Source organism: Amblyomma maculatum, chromosome 2, assembly GCF_055883805.1.
Source record: "Amblyomma maculatum isolate TAMU_Amacu chromosome 2, ASM5588380v1, whole genome shotgun sequence".
In the NCBI taxonomy this organism is placed as follows: domain Eukaryota; kingdom Metazoa; phylum Arthropoda; class Arachnida; order Ixodida; family Ixodidae; genus Amblyomma; species Amblyomma maculatum.
This window is the reverse complement of record NC_139345.1, coordinates 21,840,914-21,867,973: the sequence shown is the minus strand read 5'-3', so window position 1 is coordinate 21,867,973 and position 27,060 is coordinate 21,840,914. Positions and strand designations below refer to the sequence as shown.

Below are 27,060 nucleotides of genomic sequence, written 5' to 3'. Positions count from 1 at the left end.
CTTCTCGCTTGAACCGCAATGAACTAGGAATGATCCCGTCTCATCTCGTGGCTGCCCGGGCTCTCGGCCGGCGTTGTAGCGCTCCAGCGTTTTTACGAGCAGAGGGTCGTAACGACGGGAGGCGATGATACGATGAGGTGCTTCCCATGTGAGGAGTTGATGAGCGAGGTAGTACGTTCACGCGGGTTTGCCGATATAGGCGGCTAATACTCCAGTACACGCACTCAACCACGCATGCAATGAAATTGTATAATCTTCTGGATGTCACGACATCTGGTATGACCGGCGGCAGTTAAATCCCGACGTCTCCTTTCTCCTCTGTGGCTGGCCAGTATACGCGCTGCAGGCAACCGTGTCCAACAAGTGGCAGATGTAGGCAGAATTTAATTTTACCTGCATACGTCCATATATGTAGGAAACCGCAGACTGGCGAAATCTGATTTCATTTGTTTATAATTGATATGAGCTGTATAACGCACTTAATGGTGCGCAAGTTATCTTATATAATTCCATTTGTATTGAAACCTATGTCTCATTGCGTATACTTGTACTCAGTGGTTTCTGCACACGACTGATGACCCCGAGTACAAGGGCTTAATCCCGACCGCGCAGGGAGCGTTTTGATAAAGACGAAGTTGAAGACCCTAGTGTATTTCGCGGTGTCGATAAGAACCCCGGGTGGTTGAAATTTTCGTATCTCTCTTGACGGCGCAACTTACAGCTGATGACACTTTGGGCCGTTAAGCCGCATAAACTTTAACAAGCACTGACATCTATGCCACAAATCTTGTATGAGTCTGAAGCAGTACCTAAACTATCCTATAGTGACATTAATGCATCCGATTAACAAGTCGTGCATGTTGGAAAGATATAGCCAGAGAAAGGGCAAGAGAAATGATAAAAACAAAACAAGAGACATAGAAAATTGACGATAGTGGGCGGTCTCTTGCCTTTGTCCCGCACTTCATAAATGTCTTATATTTCTTTCCGTCTTTCAGGTGTTTACTGTCAATTTTCTTCGACGTTTCTCTGTCCGAATATATACTTCTTGGCATTTCGATATTTCGCACTTATTCGGCGTTTCGAGTTTTCTGTTCATTCTTTGTCGCAGTCTCATGAGCCATGTCGCAGAAAATGATGCGTATTCCTGGGTGTCACCAGATCCCTCAAATTATTAACTTATAAGGTTTGTAACGGCGATCGAAGAAAAACTTTAAAATTACTCAACCATGCGTCCGGAAAGACGCTCTTCTTCGTGGTTTCACCGTTCCGAGTCCGTTTGGAAGCAGCGGTCGCAGTACGAACTTCGTGCCTTTGTTCCATTTATCAGTGCGGAATCACATCAGAGGACAACGTGCGGCTATGATTCCATACCCTCAAAACGGACAATTAGGGGTATATCCCTATTTTTTACATTGTTTCTTTTTTGGTGCATGATTTATGTCCTGAAGTACCCAATTTAGTTTCTGCGTTTTATGCACCACTCTTTTCAATATTGCCCGCCCTACGGGATATGCACACGGTAGAAATGTGCGCGACTCATTAGCTCTGTTCAGTTTTCATTGTGTTTACAGCAAATTTGCAGTGATAGCAACCACAAAATGGTATTTTCTGACGCTTTGTGCGTTCTGCCCATGTTATTGAGTGCCTCCGTTAGATAGTATTTGCGAGTACAGCGGAAATATATGCCTAGTTGGAAGAGATGCTTTAAGGGAAGAGACAAAAAATTCGAGGACGCTTTGGTGACTAAAGTGACGAAAGACGAAAGCCTGAGTGCTGCATTCTGCTACACGACTGTTGCACATGTAGCGACCAATGCTGCTACGAGCAAAGCGAGCGACTACCCTTTCACATACTGCAAGTGCATTTATTCAGTGAATACTGCTTGGCAGCGACGAGATCGCGCTCCTTGTATCTTCGCAGTTCTACGTTTACTGTTTTGTGGTTGACTTTACCGGGTGCGCGGCATTAGTTAGTAATTAAGTAATTATTTACGCAGTTATCCATAATGGGAAAGTATTATTCAATTAGTCATTAGCTAGTAAGCAGTAATATCAGTAAATCCATAATTAGTCACTAATTATTATTGGGGCATAATTACTTAATTTGTCAATAATGAGTAATTGATCATTGATTCACATGTGGCCATGTAAGGCACGCATTCGCTCATACTGTGGTGGTGCTCTGTTATTGGTCGAGACCTCCATGACGTCGTCCTGTATAGACCAATTAGAGCCGCCGCAAAAGCGTGACGCTTTTGCAGACTACAACGATGAGGTAATAAAGGCTTTCGCCTCGAAATCTGAATACACGTGTAGAGGAGTAGCGGTGCGTGCGTAGTGCTCTCACCGTCCTGTCGCCGAGCTGTCGGATCCTGCAATGCAGGAAGGCGGACTTCCCCAGTTGGGCGGTGACGTTTCGCTCGGTGCTGTTGTCGAAGCGGGGCCTGAAGTGGGGGTCGTCCCAGTAGGCGCTAGGCCGGGAGGGCGGCTCGCCACTGCTGCCGCCCACGCCCGTGACCAGCGAGGCGCCTGGAGGAGGAGGCGGAGCAGCCATCGCATCCGGAGGAGGCGAAGGCGCCGCCGCCGAGGCCGCCCGGTGCGCCGCGGCGCTCGGTACCACCGGCGGAGCACCTGCCGAGCGGAAGGTGCGCTCCGTGCGAGCCGCCTCGGACACACCTGCGGAAGTAGGGGAAGATCAGGGCCGGGAGCCAGCTAATGCACGCTCACGTGCCTTCTCTCTGCAGGGTGTGAGAGAAAAATCCAACTTTTTTATCATTTTATCATAACGAAGGACTGGGGCACCAGCTCTCCAAATATCTCTGTAATGGCGGGAACACAGATAACGCTGTGCCCATAGGACCTACAGGACATCGCCAGCACGTAAAGCGGATGTCTGTGATGCCTCTTGGCAAAGGAAGGGCCCCCTGTGCAATTGTACTACCACTGTGCAATTTCAGAAGCATATACGTCTGAAGGTTAATCGATCCGTGGGTGTTACTCATGAGGAATGCATTCGTTGCCGTTATGGCCTCATGATTTCTTCACTCAAAGTGCTCAGCGTAGTTCTCTTGCTTCTGCACGCCGCCCCTGCTTCCGCTATGACAATGACGGTATCCTTACCTTTACAATGTGAGAGCTCGATACTCGCGCTATAAATATTTCATGCGCATTGTGGTGTAAAAAAAGATTTGCTACGGTTTGTCTCTTCTTCAGTCACTGTTACCTTCGATCAAAAATGACGACTAGCTAGGAGTCAAAGAGGAGCAGGCTGCAACGGCACACCATCGCCTGTGTTTGTTATTGATTGCACTGTGGTTAGTACATTCATCAAAGTCGTATCCCGTTAATACAGTGTAACAGTCCGACCTCCTCCTCCCTTCTTACCCATTCTAGTAGCTTGGCAAGTACAGGCTGTGCCAAAGACACAATATGTGAAACTAGAGCGAGCGACACGCTAAGAAACGAGGCTAATTACCGACGACCATTTTATTATTTCGTCCCAAACTTAACCAAACCTGTGTTTATTTTATTTTCTGAATTTTTAACGGGCCGCTTCCGCCACGCGCTCTTTCTGCAGGATCGATTTCCTGCGAGAGCGCCTTTAACAGACCGCTGCAGCCCTTCACGCCTGGCGATGACGCTAGCGCTGTGTGCGGTACAAAGGATCTGCACCCTCCGTCCCTTTCCTTTTTTCCTCGCCGCTTTGCGTCGCCAACCCCTGGCGGCGCCGTGGAGCGGTTTCATTTCAGAGAGCACTGCGGTATACAGGAGCAAAGTCACGAGCACAAGGCTGCCGCCGCCAGCGCCCTTTATTCCCATTCGACGCAGCTTCCTCTTCTTGTCCCCCGTAGGCGCCACTTCTGATCTCTGCTCTTGCAGCTTATTGCGGCGCACTTCTGTCGCCGATCCGAGCAAAGAGCGCCATTGCGGCGCCTAGCGGAGGAGAAGCCAGAAAACGAAAGGGAGCAAGAGACAAACCTGCCAAAATTGGAAAACATGGCCATTCAATAAACGAAAACTTGAAGATGACAGGAAAATCTATATAGAGTCGATACACTGACATCGCAAGGTAAACGACCCTTGCATTCTTTCATCATGCCTTTATATATGTTGAAAAACGGAAGTTCGATGTTCATTCGCGTCTATTTAGATTTCCGTCTTTATTTTTTTGCGTGCGGTAAATAAGTTCGCTCGCGCCCCCTTCTTTCGCGGTTTGCTAGTACTGATATAACGTCAATGATAACAGCACGAAAAATGTATAGATGAACGCAGAAAATCGGATCCATTTAGACAAATTAACTGCAGCGCGCAGAAAAAAAAAAGACAAATAAAAATGGGAAGATGCGAATAGTGGTGTTTCGAAGGAAGATAGCACTTATTCTTGCTTACAGGCTCATTCGAGATAGGTATATGTGGATCCTTGCAGCATGCACACGAACGCCGTGAATCTGCCAAGTCTGCCATAGCTCAGAAAGGGTAGAAAAGTAAACAAGCAACACGCTACATCGCCGAAACAGGAGAAAGCACCAACAGAGCAATAAATAAATTGAATGCAGGGAGCCTATTTGTGGTTTAGACTCTTGCTGAAATTACGTTCGTGGGTAGATATGAAAAGAGGTAACGCGCTACGTATATCCACCAATACGGATTGAGATGACAATCAGACCACGAGCTTTTCGGGCACAGAAAGGAGTGATTAAGTTCTCAGAATGGGCGCCATGTAGCGAGAGGAAAACGCTCACTTGATTTTAGATTTCTTCGGGAAGTATATCAGAAAACTCGGCACGTCGAGAGCCGAAAAAGTAAGAAAAAAAATAATAATAATAAAAGGATTGGGTGCGGGGTGCTAGAAAGGCTGCTCCGGTACGCAGGGGTCTTTTTTCTTTCACTTTAGCTTTGCCGCAGTTTTTATCTCGGTACAGATGATGGAGGGTAAATAAAAGGAAAGAAGAATGATTGGGCGCGGGAATGGAAATTGACGTGTTTGAGAAAATGTAAAAAATACAAAAGTAAGATTCTCTCTTAGCTATAGTTTGAAACTAGGCAGGCTCTGATCACCTGTTCGTTTGTAATGACATTTCTTGTGTCATCAGTGTTCTTTATTCCTCCCTTTGATTGGTGGTCCGATTGGTTTGCTCAACATGTTGGTATGGTCTCGCTATCCTGTTCATGACATCGTATTGCTGGTTTGCCGACTCAGCTTTGTTATGTGGGCGAAAAGCTACCGGAATCGAAAATCGGAGAAAAAGCAGGAGAGGAGAAGAATCAAATGTCTGTTCGAAGAGACAAGGGAAGGAAAAATAAGAAGAAATTGCTCCAAGGCAGAATGGCGAGGCTTTGTTGCGTTTGAGCTCTCATCTATAGAGCCCACAACTTTTGTTACGCTCTATATGAAACGCACCCACGAAGCCACGATTTTTTAAATTTTGTTTATTTTTATATTATTAAAGTTTTCGCTTCCTCTCTCTGCTGTGCTCTTCCAAAATCGGTTCGAGACGAGCCATTGAGCTTCGACGTGGCTGCGCTGCAGACGTCGATATCCTGCTCAAGATTTCCGACTTTCTAAATGGGTCGGTGCCTGAGGCAGCAGCCTTTCTCCAATCCCAATGAGCAAAGCTTCTTTCTCTCACCCTTCTCTCAAGAACTTTTCCCCCCTATCATCCCGGTCGAGGCACATGTGTGTCTTTCATGAAAATTCTTATGTTGCTTGTTTTTCTTTTCCTCGTACGCTGGTTATGTTCAGGCTTTCTTCTCGCTTTTCGAAAAAAGAAATGTGCATGTTACTGCTTCCTCGACCTACCACAAAGCGAAACACTCTTTAAATCAGAATTTTTTTTATTTTGATGTTATTATATTCTTAACGCCTGTCACGCCGAATCGGTCTGGTCGCAATAGCGGGACTTTGACGTACTTTTATTCAAGCATGAAAGACCAAAAGTGTGTCATCTAATGTCGACTCCCCTCATGCTTTTAGTTGGCTGGTTTATCGGGTTTAACGTCCAAAAGCGACTCGAGCTATGAGCGACGCCGTAGTGGAGGGCTCCGGAAAATTCTACCGTCTGGGGTTCCTTAACGTGCCCTGTAATCGCACAGCACACGGGCGTCCTGATTTTCGTCTCCATGGAAACGTGGCCGCCGCGGCTGAGATTCGGTCCCGCATTCTTGGCCACAGTAGTCGAGCGCCCTAACCACTGCACCACCACGGTGGGGCCTTCATACTCTTATGTGAACAAAAAATAAGAAACGGATGCCAACAAATCGCAACAGAGGGAAAAGGTGTTTTTGAGCCTATACCATTTAAATACAGGGCTGCAAATTTTTTGAAGACTGTACTTGCTATCAACGCAAACACAGCTATTCTGCCATGGCTTTTTGACTTGCATGCGAAATGTACAGCCATTATACTATCGTCTCGCCAGGATTGCTTGAGAATTTGACTGTCCTGTTGGTGGCCGACGCAGCTGCAGGGCATCGGCCATTTTACTGTAAAAAATAGTTTGAAACAGGATTGAGAAACGACAAAGCGTTGGTGGAGTATTGGTTATTTTATCATCTTTTTCCGACAAAGTTTACAATCGATCGAAACCAACTGTCACAACTTTCTGGTCTGCTAATTATCGCCCCCCCCCCCAAAAAAAAAAAAAAAAAGTGAGAAAAAAAAAAAGGGGCGGTAAATACATATGCAAGGTCTCTTCGAAGTTGAGTGATATTCTTTCTCTCTTGTCTTTGGTTGCCACGAAGAGTGAGTATAGAAAGTGCTGCCGGTTATGCAGAAAACGTCCGCTAGACATCCGAGTTCAGCGTTTTGAAGTCAGTCACTGAATACCTGACACTATCCCCAAAGTACGGAACAGTGCACGATATTAGCGACGCGAACAGTGATGCCAAGATACGAAGACAATAGGTGCCATGACGGGGCGGGTCGCGTCACAGACAAAAAAAAAGGGGCCATCAGTAATGTGATAAGCTTGACACACGCCCCCCCCCCCCCCCCCCTTCCTCTTCTATCCCCCTGAGCTGTCAGGGCCGAACAGCGGTAATGACGCGGTGAGATAAAGTTAAACACAACCGACCGTGGGTGCAGCAATAGAAGGGTGACCATAAGCGATAGAAAAGCATGCGTTGACGCTGACAAATGAGGTCAGTACACGCTAGATCTTCAAAACAGGGTGTGCAAAAGATAGGGTTTGCGCCTGTCAGCTATCTAAGCGGCGAAAAAATTGTCTGCGTGTGCAGTGACGCGTTACAAGAAAGCGCATATCATGAGGTTTGCGAAAACTGCTAACGCAGCGATATTTCTTAACAACCATAACCAATTGTAGTACAAACCTGCTGGTTACGTGAGCAAAAAAAGAAAAAAAGACAGAGGCTCTTGGAGACGGAAGTAAAACAGATGTCAGCTGTTCAGAAACGCTGTGCAGGCACACCCACCACGCCTTCGCTGCGCCAAGAAATGGCAAAGATCACCGCCGTCGAAAGAACAGGGCCAGCTTTGCTCTGGCGATGAAACAAGCGGCCGGGGTTACGACCGGCGTCTGAAAAATTGATCGGTGCACGCATAGCTAACACGCTCTAGTCTTATATTTTCTGCAGGCGTGCCTGCGTGTTCGTGTGCGCGCGCCTGTATTTTTTTTTCGTGCGTGCTTTCAAGTGTGTTCGTATGTGCGCGCGTGGGTGTGTGTACGTTCTGCACGTTGCTATACACACGAAGCCATCCGCTTTAAACTTTCTCAGAGTTCTGTATTCAATGGCGTTCGTCTCTACATTCAACGCTAGAGACACTTTACTGAGACTGGAGCACTTTTCCTCATGCGGTTATATTTCCTCGGAATTCTTCAGAGGCTCTCCTAAATAGTCACAATAAAAACTTTCGCTTCACTTTCCCCTGATGACGTAGATATTCAATCGAAACTATTGGCGAGGGTTGGTATTTTCTCCGATTAGATGAATGCGCTTGCTTCGTGAACAGTGAAGGATCTTGTATGCCACAAGCTTTCTGTACAAAAGAAAAAAAAAAAAGTCGCGCTAGCCTATTTTATTGCGAAGCGCTAAAACGACAAAAAAGAAAACGAAAAGCAAATTAGCGGTGCTCAGCACTGAATTTGACTCCGGCGCAAGCAATATAAATTAAAACTGAAACCCAGCCTATATACGCAATGATCACGGGCTTAGAAAAACTCACCCCATCCAAGAAATGCATGCACAAACACAGACGCATGCACTTAAAGGTTTAGCGTGTTCCCGCAAGGTCGCCTTCAACAAACGGCTTTTCACCTGCAACACAGAAGATTAGACGGGGTCTCCCGCAGTGGATACATAGCTGCTCGGCCTTCATGTTAACAGTGACCTGGGATTAGGTAAGTAAAGTACGCTGGCTTAGTATTACTGGGCGTTCGAGATAAAGCGGCACTGACTGAAAACTGTCCTTTTGTTCATGTTTAGATTTTTTGTTTCGGCTTCACCTCACCTTAACTGTGTACTTTCACGAAGCGTGTGAAACGGGAGACACACAAAAAAAAAAAGTGCGCGAACGGCCCCTGCGCTTTTTTGGCGGCATGCCCGAGGTGCCCCATATATCTTCTCGGATTATCGTGTCAAGGCGCGAGCGGCCAGAAATGTGTCCTTGCGAATTCCGGTCGGCCAAAATAAAAAGAGGGTATCTAATGCCTGCCGTGAAGAGGGAAGCGTAAGGCAGCAAGGATGCACGGTCAGTTAACTGCTTTTGTTTTTAACTTTAGGCGCGTGTGCGGAAGAACGATTTCGGAACTCATACTTGAAAAGAACCTTTCTGTAACGTGCGTTTGCTGATATAAAGGTAGACACTGCCTATCAACACTTGGAAGAAATGTTTCTCTTCTCAGTCGTATCGTACGCTAGAGAATTACAATGTGATAAAACACCTGAGCTTATTTTACGTGGTGCTTTAATTTCTGCCGAAGTGTTTTTACTATCGTTTTCTGAAAAGAGCTAAGCAATAACAGAAGATTTCGCGAAAGCTATATGAAATACGTCTTTTCTTTCTCTTTTGGTCCACCGCGATGGCGCAGTGGTTAGGGCGCTCGAACGATTGTGCCCGGTGATGCGGAACCATATCGCGACCGCGGCGGCTGCCTTTGAATAAAGGCGAAGAGCAAGGCGCCAGTGTGTGCTGTGTGATATCAGTGCAAGTTAGAGAACCCCAGGTTAACAAAGTTTCCAGAGCCTTCCACTATGGCGTTTCTCACAGCCTGAGTCACTATGGGACGTTAAACCCCACAAAACAAACTAGTTTTCGTAACATTGAGACTCGCAGAACCAAAAGCAAAGGATTTGAATTCGGTTTCCAGTACTTCATATAGCTAAAGGCACTAAAAGGAAAGAACTTTCGGACACTTCCTTTGCAGTGATCTTTGCCTAGCAGTGATAGTTTTAGCCCCTTGCTAAGTGGTTAAGGACGAGGGATTATATTTATTTATGTATTTATTTACTTATTAAATGTACTTCAACGCCCGTGGGCCACTGTCGTAGCGAGGTTAATACTATTCTACAAGTAAATGAAGATTGGAAACCCATCAGTAAGGCAACAAAACATTTAAATGATTTATCCACTTATTAATCCAATTAAAGAATAAGCTACTTTGGTACATTACTAAGAATAATAACAATAATAGAAAATATAGACCTGATAAAAAAAAAGTAGATCACATTATTATCTCAACAGCTGTTTAGAAATCGGGCACACAAACCGCATCATTCGGAATATTGTTCCACTCAAGAATTGTGTTAAGGAAATGTGATTGCTTAAATAGATTAATGTGGTATTGATAATTGTCAGTTTTTTTTTTTTGTGTTGTCTAGTCACCCCACTATATCGCGGCAACGGCAGTCATTTGTCAATATACCGCATTAATTTGTGAAACGACGTAAAAATACTTTTCTATAGTCTATAAAGCAGCAAATTCCGGCGGATTTTGTGTCCAATACTAAAAGTATAACGCGTTAGACGCACGGGAACCTTGGTACACACGTGACATACGCTGATGATGCGTTGGAGTAACTGCGGTGCTACTATTCGCCTCGCAGCTAACCGCAAAGAGAAGCACAATCATTGCGGACTTACTGGTCAATTTCTTTTTTCATTTTTTTGTTGTGGGTGACAGAACCAATTAATCTGCATGGCATAGCGCGGTAGAGCGTGATCGAAGTTCAAATTTGGCACTGCACTGAATATGACACGTGAACAGCGAGCCTCGCATCAGCGCATAGCTTTCTGCGCGACTGGGCTCAGCTGTGGTTTAGTTCGCACTCCGGGCCTTTAGAAAAAAAAGTTTTTCATAGCTTCGAAAACTGATATGGCATCATCTTGTCGGCGGCTTCAAACACGTTTTCGGCATTAACAACCAACTTGCGGTAAATAAAAAGTGTGTAAATAAATTACACACTTCAGGTAGTTCGCTGTATAACGTGCAGGGTTTTGCGGAAAATTGTATCTGTTGCTGCTACTTTATTTCCGTGATTTCAACAAGTTCTCGCATAAAGCTTGAGCGAATACATGCCCATGCTGCCCACTTTATGACAGGTGATTATGGCTTAAAAAACATATTCATATGAATCCAAAATAGTTTAGAAGACATGCGCCCGAATCAACAAAAAAAATCATGGAATTACTAATGTTTCGTATATTCTCAATTATTGAAAGGGCGCGGATAAAGAACGATATATGTTAAATATATATATAATTTTCGTTTCCAGCCATACAGATCACTTATTAACACTTGATTAATGTGCTTGCAAGACAAGCGTACCTAATGGAATACTGAGAATGAGCCTACTTAATTCCTAGCTGTTCTCAGCGCAAACATTACTCTGAGGGTCTCTCTGGGTGTTTTTATTTTCGGCTACATAAGGCAAATTTAGCGCCAAGAAAATTGAGCCGAAAAAAAAATTGCTGCCATTGGCTTTACACTAGTGATTTCTGAACCCAGAGCCACTCCTTGGTCACGGTCTTTAAATGTGGAAGGAAGTGTGGTCTGGCCTCAAGGAAACGTATCGCACAATTGCGCAGTGGAACTGCAGTATGCTACAGATGCCGCGGCCTTTGTTTGCAGCAACTGTTATTCAGTCTTTAACGCATTTATAATGTTGGGTCCTGAAATAAAATCACGTTGAGCATTGTAAAGGCATTTCACGCTTCAGTATAGCGTTCTTTGGACGCTACTATAGATGTCATACTCCAGCGCATTTCATGACGACTGTCATGCTCAGGCAGCACTTTATATCCAGAATAAAAAAAACAACATAAACGGCCTTTTAAGAGTAACAATATGTTGGCAGAAGGAAATGTAAAGTACAAAAAGAAAAAAATGTTTTAAGACCTTTTGTTTCATTCACTACAAAAACGGCCATCCCGTTTACCTTTTTCAAAAACATTAACTAAGAGCTGTACTTATAGAGGCGGACTTTAGGAACACTCTGTGGACAGTACTCTCAACTGGTCCTATCACGCTTGCGTACTCTGACCTGAAACATGAAGTAAGGTACGGAAAGTAAAACGCTGTAATATACATGCGATGTTGCGAAAACCAAAAGATAATGACAGTGCGCGCTGAGGGGGAAAAAAACAAATAAAAGGTGGACGTTTTTTTATCAACAGAAAGTAAACGGATAAGTGGTGTGAGGGAAGAACGGGGAGCCAAGGCGGAGCGAAACTAAAGATCATCACAAAATAGGGAGAACTGGGAAAAGGTACGCAAAGCCCATCGAGTATCTTCAGTGCGTGCCAAAGCTTCACAAATCGTCCGTGAAAAATTTTACAATGACCGTGGTAGAGATAAGCGTCCAATGAGGAAGAACAAGAAACAATGTTCAACGCAACTGCGCTGGCAGTTGACGGACTCAAAAAAAAAAAAAAAGAAAAAAAAAAGAAGCAAGTGACTACGTGGAGTCCATTGCAGTAGAGCAGAGCAAACAGCTACAAAGCGTACAATCAAAGCAGCGAAATGGACACATTATGTGCTGGAATATTCAGCTCCGCACCAACTTTCTCATTCAATTATTTCATTTCTTTTTCTCTCTTCGTGGAGCTTAAGAGTTTGTGCTGCCTATAACTTTGCCCAAAGCCGTTGTCAGACTTAAGACGCAGTGACAAAGCTAAAATGGAGTGGATGAATGCCCGCAATGTGGTGCGTTGTATGCAGAAATCTCCGAACGCTACTGTACGTTGTCTAGTGCCCGAGCAATCGTGGCGATTCATACAAATACAGTGTACTAGTTCCTGTACTGCACCCAACAGTGTACGAATAGGTGGGGGATGCCATCCCTATAGCGCGCGCACGCACACCCACACCTATCATTTGCGGTGACAGCGAGTGAGAAAGGTTTAATGGGCCCTGCTGCTTTCGTATCCCGTGCGATACACCCACGAAGCACGCTGCGGCGAATGCTGCCGTGGAGGCTATCAGCGACCCCGGTCCACCTGGGGGAATAATGGCGGTTCGTGGAAGGGTGCGGCTTCTGATTCGGAGACGGGCGTGCGACCAACCCCTTGTTAGCGCTGCCTGGGGTTCGCACCTCGGATTCGCGGGTCTTTTTCGTTCTCTTCATGGACGATGTGAAGAGCGAGAGAAAAGGGCTGAATTTGAAGCCCCCCTTTCCGCACGCCGCTGCTGGACACTGCTAGGTGGCGAGCATTTGCTGAAGCGCTTTACCTTGGGGCAACGAACGCGTCAAGAAGGCCGTTGATTCGGATAATGAGTCGCGACCTGGGCAGTGGTAATCGCGCTTACTTCATGTTTTTTTCTGCAATGACGAATGGTCTATGACCTGTCGGAAAATTTATTGTTATGATAAATTCTTTCAGTTCTTTTTACAAGCCATAAAAATACACATATAAAAACAATGAAAGAAGTTCACAAAGGGCTGCCAAGCTAAGAACACGACCGAAAGGTGAGAGGGAGACTGCCACTTCATTGGACAATGAGTCGTTTAGTAGTTTCTGCCACTCTGCACTGTAGATTCTGATCACTCACGTTCCCTACTTTTAAAGATTTGGTGCCCTCTTTAAATCGTGCTGTGACGGTGTTTGCGGGAGGATACTACTAACAAGGCGGTGCTTCGCCTCCTTTCAGCCAACGCGCACGTATTTTAAACGTGGATGTCTCTGAGCAAGGTATTTGCAACTCTGGACCTATCTCTAACAGTGCAGAGTCCGTGGTACTCGTTTACAGAGGAACGCGTACTCACAAGTGTGATTCACGAAGTGCTAACTGCGCCACAGAGAGGCAAGTGCGAACAGAAACACACGGACTCAGGACCGAGCAGAGAATGGAAAAGGAAGCTCGAGGTAACATCCATATTTCAAGGGGATCCGAGCTACATGGAAAACACATGGGGTAAGCCAAGCTGGGGCTTTTGACTACTGCGTGCCATTTCCTTCTAGCTATTGCTTCATTTAAAGAATGTAAATAATTTACGCTTTGTCGTTGCCAGTGAAACAAAAGCAGAACAATGGCCAGCTACTTGGTCTTTGTTATTCAGTATGGCGTGGTTGTTTTTTCAGCTGCTATTTTCACGTTTCAACAAATGAAATCACAAGATATTGCTAAGTCAAGGAAGTTTAAGACTTCTTAGCTAGAATTCAACGCAAACAAGTACGAGCGTAATGAAGGGCGGACAGTGTGCCCCTTAAAGCATATGTCGTACGCGCTAAATTATAACAATAACGCCATCCCGAACTTCTCAGCTCGGCACCCTCCTGAGGTTCTAGACAACACAAAAAACTGATTGGGAGCACAAGCAGGAAGCGCTGTTTTATCTTATTGCATAGTGCTAACTGCGGTAAAAGGAGTAAAGAAGCGTCATCAGTGGCGCTTCAGAGGACGTTTTCTTTGTCGGAATGCGTCCAGGTGAGGGCACATGCGAGCTCCTGCGGTGACTGATAACAGAAATGGAAAACAAATAGGCTACATGTATTCGCTGGCTATCTACTAGAGCATAACTGTAGAGTAATGTCGCTCTTTGTCATGCAAATGAGAATCCGATGGGCTCACATCTCTTATCGGAGGCGCACATTAGCTGCGCGCCGGCGAAGCTTTCCTCCCACGTCGTCTAGGCAAAGTGGAAGCTTCGTTTAATGGCTTTGTAGTCGGAGCCGATATCACACACAGGACACGGAAGCTGCTTCCGCTACTGTCTGCCGTCTTTTGTCAAGGAATGAAAGGAAACAGCCGTTGACGGCGCTTGGTGCCGAGCAACGCGTACAGTCTGGCGTCCATAAAAGGATCAGTTTAAGTATTGTAAGTTCGCAGTAGGCCTAGAAACACGGGAGAAACAAAATGAAAAACAAGTGAAGAAAACCCTATCTCCTGCTACAGGCTGATAACAAAGACATTGCCTGCCGGTGAGCTGCCGCAAGTTGTGCTCGCAAGGAAAGTTCATGAATAAAGACTTCGTAAAAAAAAAAAAAGAAGAAAAAAAGAAAGAAAGGCTTTAAAGTTGGGTGCGAATGACTTTCAGAAAGAATAGTTTAGATCGCTTGGAGAGGGAGGAGGCAAGCCGAGGAGTTAACGAGAAGAGAGTGCTGGTATGTTAACTCTGCACAAAGGAAAAGTAAAGAATAATTTCGAAGGGAACTTTAAAATTAAGGAAAAGACCGAACGCGTGAGTTTACCGCATGATTTAAGGAAATTCACAAGCTACCGCGGAAGCACGAAGGCTTCAAAAATCAGTGGAATTCCTGCTCAGGTACGCTGGTACGTACTGGATTGTAACATGGTACAGTTACATACACGACAAAGCAAACACAAAATAGAAAATAATAAAAACTGCCCCATCTTTTAATGACCTCTTTTATTGAAGAATGGATTTATTTTTGACACCCATTGACAGCTGTGGCTGATTACCGATAGTGCTGAAAATACCGAAGAATGAAGGAGGATGTCACATAGAATATATCTCGTCCACGCATGCACATGTTTTGAATACTTAACATATCCCGTAATTAAAATTACCTTTACCTTTGTGAGTAGATCGACTGGGGCTTTTCCAGCGGCCATTATGGCCTCAGGTGAGCCCAGGATGTGTTGAGGAAGTGGGAAACCGTCTCAGTAGCTGCGAGAGTGATTAACCTGCCCGGGTTGGATGGCGATCATTTCTAGGAACTTCGAGATAAGCTTGAACAAGCTGGTTAGATTGCGTGCTAGTATAGAGATCACCCTAGTAACCTTGAACTTCCAGGCAATTTCGTGTTTGAGGCTTTCAAGGTGACATTGCGCCCGAGCTGCTTTGAAAAGATGAACGCTTGTGAAGCAGTGCCAACTCATGTGGCTGCAACTGGGTCCGTGAATGTTGCCGCAGTAGCCACGTGGAATAGTCCTGATCCTGTAGTCTAAGATCGAACCTTGTGGCTTGCTCGCCGCTTTCGTACATACTGAGTGCGATAGACCTGCATCGAGATGTCGTTCAGCATATAGGCGTCGCTTGTCCGCAGAATGGACATGAATACGACTATATGAACGCATCTGTGGTAAAAAGGCGCTGCCCTCGCTTATGTTATCGAAGGCTACTAAATGCACATTGCCTCAGTTGTGCAGGTGCGCGTAATCAGATCCTCGTCATATAGATCATTACACTGCCCATCATGTCCATATCTGCGACTTACGACGCAATCCTCATCACCGGTTACGTCCCTCAAAATCGTTAAAGGCAACTTTAGCGACATCAGCTTGCCATCCCTGCGGCCTACGCTGCGACCGGCGCCCTTAAGCGAGACAACGACGCTCTGCCATGACGCTTGGTTTCATTGCCGGCAGGAACCAAGAACAGAGACATTGAGGGATGGCCAGCTGTTGACGAGAACGCGTATTTCGTTCAGCTCGAAGTACGCATGGAAAAACGCGTCGTACACATGAACTGAGTGTACCTTAAACCTGGACATGGAGCGCATGGCGAAGGGGCCTCAGGGCTATCTGTTGAATAAGATTTGATTTGATTTGATTTGATTTGATTTGTGAGGTTCAACGTCCCAGAGCGACTCAAGCTATGAGAGACGCCGTAGTGGAGGACTCCGGAAATTTCGACCACCTGGGGTTCTTTAACGTGCACTGACATCGCACAGCAAGCGGGCACCTTGCTTTTGGTCGGTTCACCCGCCGACATGGTCGCCTCCACCGAAGATGGCACTCATGATGCGGGAAATACCAGAGCAGCGGGCTAACACGATGACGATGGCCGACACGACGACGGAAACTTTTCTTTACCTTCTTCGATTCAAGTCTGCTTATCGCGGTTTTCAGTGCAACTCCTGTGGCGGATTCTTGGAAGCAACAATACTAACGCTGCTAGTTATGTGTTGGCCTCCTACCTCCATTGTTGGGAGTTGTTGTTGTCGTTGTTGTCCTCCTCTAATTTGACGGCACATACCCACACAGGGGGATCGGCCAAGAATTGGGGTGCAGAGATATTAGATTTTGAGATGTATAACTGCATCGCAAAAATAAATAGAAATAAATGCTAGAGAATAGAGAAGGAAATGTAAAAATGAAAAACCAAAATAAAAAAGAGTAAATACTAACGCATGAAGTAGGAGAATACTAAGATTTATATGTACAGATTAAAAATTCAAAGTATATTAGCAAGGTAGATGTTTTGTTTCTATTAAGAAGTTTTGAATGGCGTTAAAAACAGGCCTGTGGCTGTACCCAAGCATGGTGGCACCGAACGATAATGAAATTTGGCTGCTCAAATTAAGACCCAGCTATTGTAACGGCTTCTCTAAATACCGTTTTCTCATCATAGTAAAACGGCGGCAAAATATCAAGAAATTATCTATTGTTTCCGGTTCTCCGCAGAATGCGCAGACAGGAGAAAGCGCCAAACCAGACCTGTGCATATAGAAATTTAGGGGCGGAATACGACAGCGTAGCCTGATTGAGAAACCTCAGTCTGCCTTGAATGACATGATTTCCTATTCCAGGAATACTTGAGATGCAGGTAGTCATCCGATGATAAAACAGATCCAGACTACGTGCTTAATAAGGCAGGACATGTTTCTTGTTTCTCCTTCTCTTCGCATTTAACGCTTGCTGGCTACCGCATACTAAATCTGACTACGATAATGCAGCACAAGAACAAAGAGGATTGCGAAAACGGCGCCAAAGTGGACTGGGACAAAGAGGGCGCCTGAAAATAATAATAGTTTCTCCGGGTCATTTTCTTCTGTATTATTTGCCACTGTTCTTTCTTGCGCCGTCCTCAAAATTCTTTAAATATACAAACGCGTAGCCTGAATGAAAGTACGTGTATCTATACTTAATGGCTGGTTCTCTATTGTGCAACGAAAGTGTCAACACAAGTTGAAATAGAATATAGGACTAGATACATATGAAACAGCAATGGTCTGAACGTTGATGGAAATCTGAGAATAAGTTGGAAAGTAATAAACGGAAGAAAAGCTTTCGCCCGTATTCCGTTCCTAGGCAGGCGAAGGTAGCTCGCAGACTCTGCACATAAACAAGGAGATAAACTTTCGTCAGCGTAGAGGCAGCCATTGTTCCAGCATCGCAACTGTAGTACCTCTTCTCAGTGGCTCCATCTTCCCGGGTGCCCTCTTTGTCTTCGCGCCGACGCCCTCCCAAGAAGACGGAAAGCTCTCGGTTCCAAGGACCACTACAAGAGAGTGCTCGGTACAGAGGACGCCTTTTTGTGTTCTTCACCAGAGATGAGGACAGATAATGTAGAGTGTATTTGTAAGAAAGAAACTCAGCAATAATAAAGACGAAGAGGGGTCGAAGGGGAAGATTAAGGTTTGACAGCTTTTAGTTCGCTTCTTCACTTAGCCCATGTTTCGCTAAAGAAGCTTCATCACCGGAAAGCTAGGCAAACCCTTCGCAATGTATCTCAAATTCAACTGAGATGTAATCCAACAGACGCTCAAAGAAAATTGAAAGCAGGGCAAAAGAACGCAAAGAACTACTACATCATGTCTTTATGTCGCTTTTTGCTCATTTGGGCAGCCTCCTAATCATGCTTTCCTTTTCTTGCACAGCTAGTTGTTTGGTGTTTCAGGTGTTTTGGGCGGCGAATAGACCGAAGTAACATTCCTTCTTGCTTTAAAGTTTTATTGAAGGGCTCTTCATAGGCGCTTACTTATTAACGCAGGAGAGGCTCGTGCCTTTTTATGAGCACTCTGATAGAGGAAAAAGAGATAATGAATCCTGCCTATCGCATCAGAGAAAGAGCACGCACAAAATGACGTAGTGTTTGAAGCCGAGTGGGAATGTTCGCTTCCTATGTAGATTTGTCGCGGCTGGTATATTTTCCTGTCACCAGTTTCTACGATGGACATTCTGAAGCAATAAGACCGAATACCGAAGGCGTTACATTCTTGTTGAGTAAGAGAACAGAGCACAAAGATACAGGTGAGATGACAAAGGCTCACGCTTTAAAGAGAAGTAAAGTAGTTGAAAGTACGGTTTAGAAACGCATCAGAAAGGAGGTGATAGAGATTACAGGAGTACCGGAGCCTCACCTATCTTGGAGCTTTCTGAATATTCAATAGTAGCTCAATAATTTAAATTTCGCACCTGCCTGTTATTCAAGCTGAGTGAACAACCATGACAGAGCCAAGTCCTTCGGTAATTCAGCAGTTCTCTCTTGCAGCTGGGAATGTAGATGATGCTTCAGGCCGCTTCAGTTATTATAAACAGCTCTTCTTGACTCTTTTCTTAGATTCCTGATTATTGTTATCCTCACATAAAAAAAAATGTACAACTGCACACACCTGGTTCCTGCAGGACCAGCTCGTTGGGAATACACTCTCTCCGTTTAACCGACTAAGCTGGAGAGGAGAGGGAAGTGCGCGGAACTATCCAGCCATCTTTTCTTCCTCTGAGCGCAACCTGGAGGCGCACGTTGAACAGTAGCTCTGAAAATTCTTCTTTCCTGCCATGCGGTACGGGAATCGCGAGGAACCACCAAAGCGACTACTCTTTTTTAGGCCTATATCAAGGGGCTAGTATTTTCGATTCACATCGAAGTAAATAAATTACAATCGTACGCTGAATTTATATTTTCCAAATTCTGTTTAGGCCAAATATGTTCATTGTTCATTTGGATGTATGCCACAGCTCTTTCATCATTATCATCAGCCCGATTATACCCACTGCAGGGCGAAGGCCTCTCCCATATTTCTCCACTTAAATCGGTTCTGTGCTAGCTGCATCCATTTGACCCCTGCGAACTTCTTAATCTCATCCGCCCACCTAACTTTCTGCCGCCCCCTGCTACGCTTTCCTTCCCTTGGAATCCAGTTTGTTACTCTCAGCGACCATCGGTTATCCTCTCTTCGCACTACATGCCCTGCCCATGTCCATTTCTTCTTCTTAATTTCTACTACAATGTCGGTAACTTGAGTTATTTCTCTGACCCACTCTGCACGCTTTCTATCTCTTAATGTTACCCCTACCATTTTTCGTTCCATAGCCCTCTGGGTTGTCCTCAACTTAAGTAGAACTCTCTTGGTTAGCCTCCACGTTTCAGCGCCATAGGTGAGTACAGGTAAGATGCAACTGTTGTATACTTTCCTCTTTAGCGATACCGGTAAGCTGCTAGACCTAATCTGCGAGTGCTTGCCAAATGCGCTTCATCCCAATCTTATTCTTCTTGTTATTTCCTTTTCATGGTCCGGATCTGCGGTTACTACCTGTCCTAAGTAGATATATTCGCCTACTACTTCCAGTACTTCGCTACCTAATGTAAACTGCTGTTCCTTCCCGAGGCTGTTGAACATTACCTTAGTCTTCTGCATATTGATTTTCAAGCCTACCTTTCTACTTTTCCTGTCTAGGTCATCAATCATTATTTGTAGTTCATCTCCCGAGTTGCTTAGCAAGGCAATGTCATCAGCAAATCGCAGATTACTGAGGTATTCTCCATCTACCCTTATCCCTAACTGCTCCCATTCCAAGTCTCTGAATACTTCCTCTAAGCAAGCTGTGAATAGTACTGGGGAGGTTGTGTCTCCTTGTCTAACACCTTTCTTTTGGGAATTTTGTTACTTTCTTTATGCAGAACTATGGTTGCTGTGCAGCCACTGTATATATCTTCCAGCACTTTCACGTACGGCTCGTCTACCCCCTCATTTCGCAATGCTTGAATCACCGCCGAGGTTTTGTCTGAGTCAAATGCTTTTTCGTAATCAATGAATGCTATGTATAAGGGCTGGTTATATTTCGAGCATTTTTCTATCACCTGATTGATGGTATGGATATGATCGATAGTAGAGTACCGTTTCCGAAACCCTGCTTGATCCTTTGCTTGATTGCAGTCTAAGGTTGTCCTGATTCCATTAGCGATTACTTTAGTAAATACCTTATACGTAACAGACAGTAAGCTGATCGGTCTGTAATTTTTAAGGTCCTTAGAGTCCCCTTTCTTGTGAATGAGGATAATGTTTGCATTCTTCCATGGTTCCGGTACCGTCGATGACACCAGGCACTGCGTATACAGGGTGGCCAGTTTTTCTAGCACGATATCCCTGCCGTCCTTCAGCAAATCTGTAGTTATCTGATCCTCTCCAGCTGATTTCCCCCTTTTCATAGTTTCTAGTGCTTTCTTGACCTCGTCCTTCGTCACTGGTGGAACGTCTGACTGTTTTTCCCTGCCGCCAATCTCATTACGGTCCTGACTACTTTGGCTACTGTAGAGATCTGTACAGAACTCCTCGGCTACTTTGACTATCTTTTCCATATTAGTGATGACGTTGCTCGCCTTGTCCCTTATCGCATACATCTGGTTTTTGCCTATGCCCAATTTCTTCTTTACCGCTTTAAGGCTTCCCCCGTTCTTTACAGCATGCTCAATTTTCTCCATGTTATACTTCCTTATATCGGCCACCTTGCGCTTATTGATTAGCTTTGATATCTCGGCCAATTCGATCTGGTCTGTTGGATTGGAAGCTTTCATACTCTGGCGTTTCTTAATCAAATCTTTCGTCTCCTTAGACAGCTTGCCGGTATCCTCTCTAACTATCCTACCGCCTACTTCTAGCGCGCACTCAGTAATGATTTCTCTGAAATTATTGTTCCTTGCCTCTAGGGTAATGTCGCCATCCTCAGTTAGAGCTGAAAACCTATTCTGTAGCGAGATCCTGAACTCTTCTGCCCTCCCCCTCACCGCTAATTCGTTGATGGGTTTCTTTCTTACTAATCTGTTGCGTTCCTTCTTCAGATTTAGGCTAATTCGGGACCTCACCATCGGCATCAGGTCGTACTCCAAACCTGTTTATGCAATTCCATCAACACGCGGATTTTTTTTTTTATCCGGTGGAGAATTGCGCGGCACCGGGATTTGAACCCCGGTCCTCTTGCATGCGAGGCGGATGTTCTACCGCTGCGCCACCGCTGCCCTCACAGCTCTTTGGCTGTTCATTAAGAGTTACAGCAGAATACAGGACGGCGCTGTGACATTGGAGTCATTAGATCAAACAGTGGATTTGTACGGTTTGAGATAGCGGTTCCCTAGTCTTAGATGCACGCACGGTAAATACCTACACGCTCCATCTCCTAGTGATGGTTCGTCCACTATAACGTAGCACGCACTGGTCCCAAGCTCTTATTACCTCATAAGAGTCATTACTAGGTTAACAAGCTTACTCGAAGAATATAAATGGCCGTGACAGTGTTTGTTATTGTAACAAGCCAGAATAAACTTGAAGCCATTTAAAATCATCACAAAAGTGAACTCGTTCTGGCTTCCGTGATGGTTGAAGCACACTTATATCACTACCGTCACAATGCAGATTACTTCTTTTGTAATCCACCTGGTTCCTTCACGGTTCCTGCTGTGGTCATTTTTTTATTCTTTGTGAATACAAACTTTCAATTGTTGCTGCTGCTAGCACAGAACCGGGTTAAGTGGAGAAATATGGGAGAGGCCTTCGCACTGCAGTGGGTGTAGTCAGGCGGATGATGATGATGATAATGATGTTGCTGCTTTTGGACTTTCTTCGCGTGTGAAGGAGTCGCCATTGTGACACAAGCGACCAATATATCTGATTTCATCACAAGCAGATACAGTTATTCTAACCAAGAGGCAATTAGACTAATGCAGTTCCTCCTTTGTTCTTGCACTAACTGTATGAGATTATGTGTAGCGTATGTCTCAGAAACACACTTTTATTTAGAGTTTTGGTTTATGATTCGATAACTCGATTTCATCTTAGTAAATTGTTTTTATGGCCGCATCATTTATGGCTGAAATTACTCGCCTGAACATCATAGTTTGTGTGCTAATTACTGGTCCTCAAATTGCTCTTGATAACAAAGAAGTCAACCTCAACTAAACTTAATTTCTGATAACAAAGAATGCTACGTTTTATAGCGTAAAACAGCCTGTGAATCTCTAACATTTCAACAAAAAGAAAAAAAGGAATGGAAAAATGTTTCTAGGAAGCCACTGCAAACACAGACCGAATTTTCAGAAAACAAAACCCGAAAACTTTAGCCCCTATGTCATCACTCAACATGATGACCATAAGTCTTAATTCACCCTGGGGCGCTTTTCTGCACTTACGCTGGAACGCTCATCTAGTCTACCAGCGCATAAAAGAAGTGGTGGCTGAAAGAATCGCGACATTTCTCTAGTCATCGACGTCTAAACAGCGCGATGCATAGCCGGAGGTTACATCGCATATGGTCTAGACCGGTATGCCCAAAATAAAAGGATCCATCCCACAACGCTCGTCGCACCGAAATCGCACTCGAAGGATACATTCAGCAGCGCAATGCGCCTCCCGTAAATTATTGCGCACCTATAAACGCCAACTGCGTCAATGTCCCGACGCCAATTCATCACTGATTAGACGACGCGCCGGAAGCGCCAAGCCGCGGACTATGCAAAACTTGAATCGTTTGCCTTCCCTCTCTACAGATGGCAGAATGTTATCTAGGGTTTATGCTACAGCGACACCTGTGAACAGCGGTGATGACGGATCGATGGGGAAATTTTTCTCCCGAGAATCTGCGCCACCATGTGTGGGCGATTCCTCTGCCACAGGCATGCGCACGACAAAACACACAGTGGGCCGTGTAACAAACATTCTTTATCTCACGTTACGCGCGGGGGTCGTCGAGGCCGTCCGGGGTCGTCGTCCGGGTGGCTGCGGGTCGTGCTCGTGGAGAGAGCCAGGGGAGAAGCGGGAGTGACGAGCCAGGAACCAAGAAGGCCAGACGGTGGCACGAGCCTTCCTTTATAGACCCCTCGCGCGGGACCGGTTATCCCCGAACGAGCGGGGAGAGGGAAACCGGCAGCGCGCAAGGAGCCTTGGGAAGGTGGTGCGGCCGTTGGAAGCGCGGCGCGCCACGGGCGCTAGAGATATGTAGCGTGGGCCCCCACACATGTTGGGTGCGGTTCTCTGGAAAAAGGGCTCTAGTAAGAGCAGAGAGAAAGGCGAACGCTTCGACACCAAGGGGCGGAAGCACAGTTGGGGATAGGATGGAAGTGAGGAAGCCAACTGCTTTCGAGAAACGACGGCTTCCGAGACTGGCGGGGGCGCGCAGATGACACGCGCAGCCGAGTTGAGGGCCCTATCGTTTCGAACGGTGCCAATTAAGCGAGGCGAGGCTTTGACTTGGGTTCCTCTTTCGTCGAGAGCCTCGACTTGTGGATCGGTTCCCACAACGGGTCTGCTTATTATGCGAACAGAAGAGAGCCACTCGAGCCGAGCGAGCAGCTCTGGTTTAAAGTATGTGGAGAGCAAAACTTCCTATGAATATATGAAAACATGCAAAACTGAAAACCCCATTCACCAGGAACAGGAGATGCACTTGAAAATTTGGCGAGAAACTAGAAATATATATTTCTGCTCCAGGACACCAGTTTCTTACGAACATATCATACTGGAGTGTCTACAGATAGTTAGATTAAATGAAAAAAGTAAGAGTTGCGAAGATCTTTAGAGGCTGGACTACTCCTGTTAGTGTTGTAGGCAGCTGGGGCGCCCTCATTCTAGTGGCCAGCATTTTAGTCGACCTTGTAGCGATGTAAGAGCGCGCACTCGTCGCAGTTTGAGTGCTTGCTAGGAACTGTGCTGAAAAGTCACTCAATTTATTTTCTTTATCTATTTACTGTTCCTCTCCTTTGTCATTACTCTAAGCCCTCATTTTCCTCTGTTTCCGGGATCTACCTGCTGGCGTCGAGACTTATGCTAAAACATGGATATCAATAGCAACTGTTGAAACACGATGACATGACTCCTGAGTGGCTACAGCGAAACAGTGCAATGCATTTGCGTCAAAAAATGCTTCTTAGGCAAATAAGAAATGATAATGAAGAGTACTAGAGTCTAAACAAATGGCTATAAACAATAGCTTGCAGGTATAATTCTATAGCTCACAAGGACAGCCGGCGCATCATTCGAAACAGCAAAGTCATCGATATCCATGACTCACTGCCACTAAAAGGCTGCCTTCGTGCTTCAAAATTGTAGCGGGGTCATTTCTCCTTAATTTGGGGAACTACTCTATGTATTTCGAATAAGCTAATGCGATAAGCATCAATGTATGTGCGCCATATTTCCAAGCGGACGTAATCTCTTATTCAGCGATGGGAATTTTGAGGGCCAGTCCTGCATGGACTTTTCTTCATGGCCATTATTGAAGGATGTATTCTCGCTCATTGACTTGCTAATTTTGACGTAAACTGAAAAACACAGCAGACTGCATCTGCGCAGAAAGCTACAACAACGGCACGTATTTGTTACACACTGGTTAATTAGTATCGGCAATAATAGGTCAAAAACCAAGAACAGGAAAGTATCCGGATTAAAGTCTGCAATTCGAGGCCGGCATTATTGAAGCAGCCTCCTGCCCTTCCAATTCTCCGCATTATATCCCCCCACCTCTCCCCCGCATTCTGTATTCTCAGTCTCTCTCCCCCCCCCCCCTCCTTTTTTTTTTACTATGATAAATTAATGTAGCCGCATGCAATAACTATTGTAAGCAGGACAAAAAAGAACCACAGCTCTTTACACCAAATCTGACAGAGAGCTCCGCAAACACACAGTTGCTTCACACTGCCTTTATTTTTGTTTTGGTTTTACTCCTTGAGGCCAGCGAGAATTCTAATTAGTATTAGAAAACAACTCCGGACTCTGTGTTCGGGAACAGTGCTGTGTTGTTTCTTTCTTTGTCCATATGTTTCAAGAGTGCGCAGTATTTGTTTTCCCAAGATGAACAGAAACGCGCCACTACCAAAGAGCGGAGGGCAATGTCGGGCAATGACTCGTGCACTGTCGTCATCCGCTGCACTGCACGCAGTCAACGGGCTCCTCTCGCGCAATACATGTCTAAACAAGGCTGGCATATCATCGGCAACGCCCGGCCTCTCCTCCCTGAAGAGGCGTTTGCAATCTGGACAACCCGGCCCGCTATCCACCGCCTCCGTATCGCCCCATAGTAAACCACACAATAAATTCCGGCCATCCTCGCACTTCGATGGTAAAGTATTGTGTAGTTCTGAAAGAACGGTTACTTATTATGTATTCGTTATTTCGTCCCAAAGGTCCCGAGATACCCGCCTGTCGAAATGCTATCCCCTTCTGTCGGTTCGCTTATTCTGCCGTGAAGCTGCGTTTCACGCGTCATTAAAGGAAATCCGGGTTGAAGCAACTGTATTCATTAAAGCTCCATCGGGGCGATCACCGACCCGCCTCTGCCGCAGAAAATAGCGGGGTGAAGCAGCTCGTGTGCGACGCCTTCACACAACACTGCCTCGGGACGCGCGCCCACTCGATCGAACAGCCCACATGGCGCAGCTCTCCAGCGATATTTCGAAACGGTCGCGTACGTACACATAGCCCAAAGCGTGGCATGAGCTGAGCCCATCGTTTCGTCAAGCCGCCTTACGATGCAGTTCGAAGCCTTAAATATATTGACATGCCGCATGGATCTACACAACATATCGACCGAACGCTCTACGGCAGATAGCAGCATATAAGGATTGCAACGCCACTTATTTTGAGCCTAAATTTATCTTAGTTTAGTCAAGGACAATGTAAGAAAGTGAAAACAGCTATAGCTTGATAAGGCCTGAGGTTATTTTTAAGCAACATTTATGGGGATGAACACCCTGTTTTAGACTGATAAACTACAAACAAAATTTGTTTCAGCCGATTTATAATATTTATTACTAGTGAGTGTTATTTTTTTTCTATAACGGTAATTTGCTAATACACGAAGCCATGGATATGTAAAACATACAATTAATTGGTATCAAGGCAGCCCACTAGTTCTCCTTCTGCACTCACTCACTCACTCACTCACTCACTCACTCACTCACTCACTCACTCACTCACTCACTCACTCACTCACTCACTCACTCACTCACTCACTCACTCACTCACTCACTCACTCACTCACTCACTCACTCACTCACTCACTCACTCACTCACTCACTCACTCACTCACTCACTCACTCACTCACTCCGAGAAATCGTTACCACTATGTAGACAAAATCTCAGATCCTGCTTTTCTGGGGCCCACCAGCTCAAAGGCATTTTGGAAACATTTTGATCGTTGCTCATCACCAAGTTTCTTGAGTTTCTTTTTTAAAAGCCATAGACAACTGTAAAGGCGAGTGAAACAGGGACGTAGAAATGATTTCGAGAAGAGGATACGCAGCAGCGGCACAAGGCACTGTCCACAACAATCGGCTTCCGGGCGTATCCTGCAGTGGACGTGTGTAATGTTAGAACAGCCAGCCGCGAAGGCGCTCACGCGGCATGGTGTCGCACTTTAGAATGACCAGTGGCTGCTACGAGGAGGCAGAGATAAAGGACTCGCGCGCCGTATGTAGCGCCTCCTGCAGCGTGCGCCGCTACAGAAAAGCAGCCGGCCGACCAAAGCAAGCATGGCGCCAAGCCGGATTCGGATGTTTGGCTCCAGGATATCGCGCACGGAGCAGCCATGAAAGCCGTCCTGCTGAAACAGCAACGCGTTCAGGAACAAGAGTCGGAAAACAGCGGAAGGGAATCCGACGGTACCAGGGACATGATGAAGAAAAAAGCGTGCTCCAGTGAAGAAA

The 27,060-nt window shown here is 45.5% G+C and overlaps 1 protein-coding gene across 1 annotated transcript in view; it reads right to left on the bottom strand.

The window, feature by feature from the left end:
• Nucleotides 1-27,060, bottom strand: part of LOC146198118 (neurotrimin-like) — a 289,920-nt gene that overhangs the window by 92,498 nt on the left and 170,362 nt on the right. The window contains exon 2 of the mRNA XM_084592569.1: nucleotides 2,350-2,678. Coding sequence (XP_084448695.1) covers nucleotides 2,350-2,678 — 329 coding nt within the window. The remainder of the gene's footprint in view (nucleotides 1-2,349; nucleotides 2,679-27,060) is intronic.